The sequence below is a fragment of the Salvia hispanica genome, chromosome 3, assembly GCF_029641045.1.
Source record: "Salvia hispanica isolate PSC_SH4W2 chromosome 3, Shi_PSC_v1, whole genome shotgun sequence".
Lineage (NCBI taxonomy): Eukaryota > Viridiplantae > Streptophyta > Magnoliopsida > Lamiales > Lamiaceae > Salvia > Salvia hispanica.
The window spans coordinates 34,341,055-34,345,869 of record NC_142694.1 but is presented as its reverse complement, the minus strand read 5'-3'; the positions used below and the strand labels follow the sequence as shown (position 1 = coordinate 34,345,869).

General features: G+C 40.2%; 1 protein-coding gene across 1 annotated transcript; it reads left to right on the top strand.

The window, feature by feature from the left end:
• The first annotated feature begins 332 nt into the window (after positions 1–332).
• On the top strand, positions 333–4,249 carry LOC125214705 (CDPK-related kinase 4-like). The gene is made up of 11 exons (XM_048115835.2): positions 333–1,386; positions 1,721–1,851; positions 1,937–1,978; positions 2,054–2,162; positions 2,245–2,323; positions 2,485–2,781; positions 2,875–2,984; positions 3,062–3,166; positions 3,261–3,323; positions 3,410–3,577; positions 3,829–4,249. The coding sequence occupies exons 1-11, from the start codon at positions 865–867 to the stop codon at positions 3,967–3,969; spliced, it is 1,767 nt and encodes a 588-aa protein (XP_047971792.1). The 5' UTR covers positions 333–864; the 3' UTR covers positions 3,970–4,249.
• Positions 4,250–4,815: the final 566 nt, after the last annotated feature.

Below are 4,815 nucleotides of genomic sequence, written 5' to 3'. Positions count from 1 at the left end.
CTCTTCAAACTGAATATTGAACGTTGATGTTAAACCTTGTGATTTAAGCCCATAATCTCTAGCTTTGATTTTTCTCGTACAATTTTTTAACAGAATTAACGACTCTGGCCAAGTAATAAATGGAAAAGTAAAACAATTTAATATATAATTAAATATGATTTAATACAATATTTAATCCAGCAAGATCGAAAAAGCCACATACTAAATTCCATTAATTACTAATTAATTTCTTTTTTCTCACATCAAAATTTACGAAATGCTGACGTTTCGTTCTTCTCTGTGAAGAATAAAAAAGCCGAAGCTCTCTACTCTTCCCCCTTTTTTTTTATGTATAAATAAATATTTATATATAAATATATATACGCGCCTATAGATACACTATATCTATCCATCAATCTCCATTAAATTCCTCCACAGCGTAACGCAATCTGACCGGAGCTGGATTTTGCGTTTTCGGTTGACCGTTGGCTGAATTTTCGTTGACGGAAGCAGCAGATGTTGGGAAATTACCGGTGAATTGAGGTCTCCGTCAACGCTATACGACGTCGCATTGAGCTTACAAATCCACTCTTTTTGAGCTGATTGTGCGATGAATAGGCTTTCCTGAGTAGTTTTGTTTCTGTTTTCGGCTGATCGGAGGTGAGATTTTGAATTTTTTGGCTGACTTTTCGTTGGTGGGAGAAGCAGATGTTGAGAAATTGAATTGGGGTATTCTTCAACGCTAAACGACGTCGCATTCGGCTCAAGAGCTTACAAATCCACCTTTTTTCAGTTGATTGTGTGATGAATAGAGTTTCCTGAGTGGTTTGGTGTTTGTTTCCGGCTGATCGGGGGTGAGATTTTGAATTTTCCGGCTGTGGAAACATGGGGCATTGCTGCAGCAAAGGCGTCTCCGATTCCGCCGACAAGGAGGACTTCATCTCCACCTCCGCCGCCGCCAATCGCCGCCGGGAGACCCCCGCATCGGGATCGCAGACGCCGTCCGCCGCCACCAATGGGGGCGCACCGCCTCACTCCTTCACGGCGAGCCCGTGGCAGAGCCCCTACCCCGCTGGAATCGCGCCCTCGCCGTCTCCGGCGAGGACTCCGGGGCGGAAATTTCGGTGGCCGCTGCCTCCGCCATCGCCGGCGAAGCCGATTATGTCGGCGTTCATGAAGCGGCAGCCGAGTCCGCAGCCTGCGAAGCCGATACCGGAGGAGGGCGGCGGGGAAGGGAGCGAGCGGGCGCTGGATAAGAGCTTTGGGTATTCGAAGAATTTCGCGGCGAAGTATGAGCTGGGGAAGGAGGTTGGGCGAGGGCATTTTGGGCATACTTGCTGGGCAAAATGTAAAAAGGGGGATTTGAAAAATCAGCAAGTTGCTGTCAAGATTATTGCCAAAGCTAAGGTTTGTTCAATCAATCAAACTTCAGATTGCAATTTTGATATTATATGTTCCATTTCTGAAATGGGAGAACTGATCTGTAGAATTGGTTGTTGTCAGCTTACACTTACAATGCATATATTTAATATTGGTGTTTTGTTGTTTAGTTCTGCAATTTTCTGGCAAGAAATAAGGGTATTAGGTATGGTTTATAAGAATGGCTATTTTACATTTTGAATGTTCTTGGAATAGATGGAAGGGGGAGAGGCTATGCTTGTGATCAAAGTGCACCAAAACTTGCTTTGTGCTATTTGTTTCAGAAAATTAGGGTGCTTATGAAATGATGATTGTTTGGCAGATGACAACAGCAATATCGATTGAAGATGTTCGAAGGGAGGTGAAGATTTTGAAAGCTTTGTCTGGGCATAAGAACCTGATCAAATTTTATGATGCATTTGAGGACGCTCATTATGTCTACGTGGTTATGGAGTAAGTTCTTTCTTACTGTTGAGTCATATGTTCCGTGCAGAATTGTATCTAGGCCGTGTTACTAAAATGAAGTCTTGTTCGACAGATTATGTGAAGGGGGTGAGCTGCTGGATAGGATTTTAGCACGGTAATTCAAGATGAATATGCATCATATATCATGTGCTAAAGAAGCTTGAATATATTTGTTTCTCTACATTTACAGAGGTGGAAGATATACAGAAGAGGATGCGAAGAAAATCGTGGTGCAGATGTTAAGTGTTGTTGCCTTCTGTCATCTACAAGGCGTTGTACATCGGGATCTGAAGCCCGAGGTACAGAAAACTTGTGTTCTTGTATATAATCTATTCATTTGGAGGTGCGCATCCGTTAAAATACATATTTATATCCTTGCAGAATTTCCTATTTGCCACAAAAGATGAAGATTCTCCGATGAAGGTCATTGATTTTGGTTTATCTGACTTCATAAGGCCAGGTAAAGGTCCCATATTTTACATTCGGCTTCATCCATAATCGTGATAAGCTTCTAGAACTCATGTTTCCTTCCTTCTCCGTCAAATTAGCTAGCTAGCAGCCTAGCACTATCTATCCCCTTCACGATAAATGTCTTTAATGTCTGAATTATATTGTTGGCAGATCAACGTCTGAATGATATCGTTGGTAGCGCATACTATGTTGCACCAGAAGTACTTCACAGATCATACAGCAGTGAAGCAGATATATGGAGTATTGGTGTAATAACATACATTTTATTATGTGGGAGCAGACCTTTTTGGGCACGCACCGAGTCAGGAATCTTTCGTTCAGTTCTACGAGCTGATCCTAACTTCCACGACGCACCATGGCCATCAGTATCCCCAGAGGGCAAAGATTTTGTGAAAAGGCTGCTTAATAGAGATCATAGGAAAAGAATGACTGCTGCCCAAGCACTTAGTAAGTCATTGTTTCATCATTTATGTTGTTTCTTTCTAATCGAAACATAAGTTTCTAAGTGATAGAAGTCAATATATTTATCTTCCTCTGCAGCTCATCCATGGCTAAGGGACCTTAACATCACGATACCTTTAGATATGATGATCTACAGATTAGTGAAGTCGTACATTCGAGCCACTCCTTTGAAACGTGCAGCCTTGAAAGTAGGCCCTCTTTGTGTGATCTGTGTACTTGATGTTTTTGAATTCTGCTCAGAGATGACGTTTTTCACCGTCTGCAGGCACTTTCGAAAGCTTTGACTGAGGATGAGCTCCTTTACCTTAGAACTCAATTTGAACTTCTGGAACCAAGAGATGGCTATGTCTCTCTTAATAATTTCAGAACAGTGGGTCTTTTTCATAATTTGTTTTCCACATTTTTCATAACAGTTGTATCATGATGACCATGTACTTATATCCGGATGATCGTCCCTTATTCAGGCTCTCATGAAAAATGCAACGGATGCCATGAAGGAATCGAGAGCTTCAGACATCTTGAATATGGTGAGATGTGCTGTAACTAAAAGTGTAGATAGATGCATGACAGTGTGGTTTTTCTGAAGTAGTTTTGTTTTGACCCGAATATGAAGCTGGAGCCCTTATCCTACAAAAAGATGGATTTCGAAGAGTTCTGTGCAGCCTCAATCAGCACCTACCAGCTGGAGGCGCTCGAGAAATGGGAGGATATCGCGAGTGCAGCATTCGAGTACTTCGAAGCAGAAGGAAACCGCGTCACTTCCGTTGAGGAACTGGCACAGGTAACCACCATAACTTTTTACTCACTGAACTAATCGATTGACCATCCGTTTTTTGCCCCACGAACTGACATGGCGATATCCACAAACTCAATTTGATTATTCTTCGCTACTAAGTACCTGCTGATTCAAGCAGTTGCCTGTTGAGCACTTAGCAAACTATTCTTTCGCCTTTTACTATAGAATTAAGATACCATGTGCTCCTCACTATTTAAGCAGCATACGTTACTAGCTATGGATGTTTGTGTTTGCAGGAGTTCAGTTTAGGTCCAACTGCTTACTCTCTTCTCGGTGATTGGATCAGACCATCAGATCGAAAACTGAGTTTTATCGGGTTTACAAAGTTCTTACATGGTGTCACCATCCGAACCTCAAACACCAGACATCGACAGTGACTCTCTCTCTCTCTCTCTATCAACAGCTAAAAGATTGCTGTATGTTTGTCTGGTTTCGGGGCTTCTCAAAGAAGCTGATTTGGCATTTGGGAACAAGAATGAGAAGATATTCCAACAGCTTATGCTCAAAAGTTACGAGGAATATGTCATTTTACACGAATTTCTCATTGTTTGCTGTCGGCTTTAGCTTTGGAGAACGTCGAAATTATTCTTTGTTTGTTTTTTTCTTTTTAGATGCTACGCACATCGAGTTTCATTATATAACATCCGATTTTGTCGAGGTTTATTCTCTTTTAAAGACTGGTGGTAAACATGAACCTTTTTGTAAGGTGTTCCAAAGATGCAGAGACTTATATAGTGATTTCAATTGTTATATGCCGGATATTAAAGTTTCCATATGTAGTTGACCATTTGTCGGGTTTTATCTTGCAATAAATTCATGATAAGTGAAAAAAACTTAGTATATAATTGGTTCAATTATCTCGTTGGAATTTGGTCCAACGAGATAAGTCAAATAAATCACTAAGTTTGAATTTGTTCGCAATTATCCTATGCATGTACTTAATATACTGTTTTTTTATACCAAAAGAAATTATTTTCTGTATAAAATTATAAATAAATGTTATTGTTTAACTCATTAACAAGGTCTTCCATGTACAAGTTGTCGATTGTCGTATCAAATATATTTTCACCAAAAATATTTGTCGTGGGACGATTATCAATAAATTCAAAATTCATGCTAATATGTAAAATCATAATAAGAGGGCTCAAAATTTTACTAAAGTCCAAATCATAATAAGAGGGATCAAAATTTTACTAAAGTCCATCACTTATACATCAATTTGC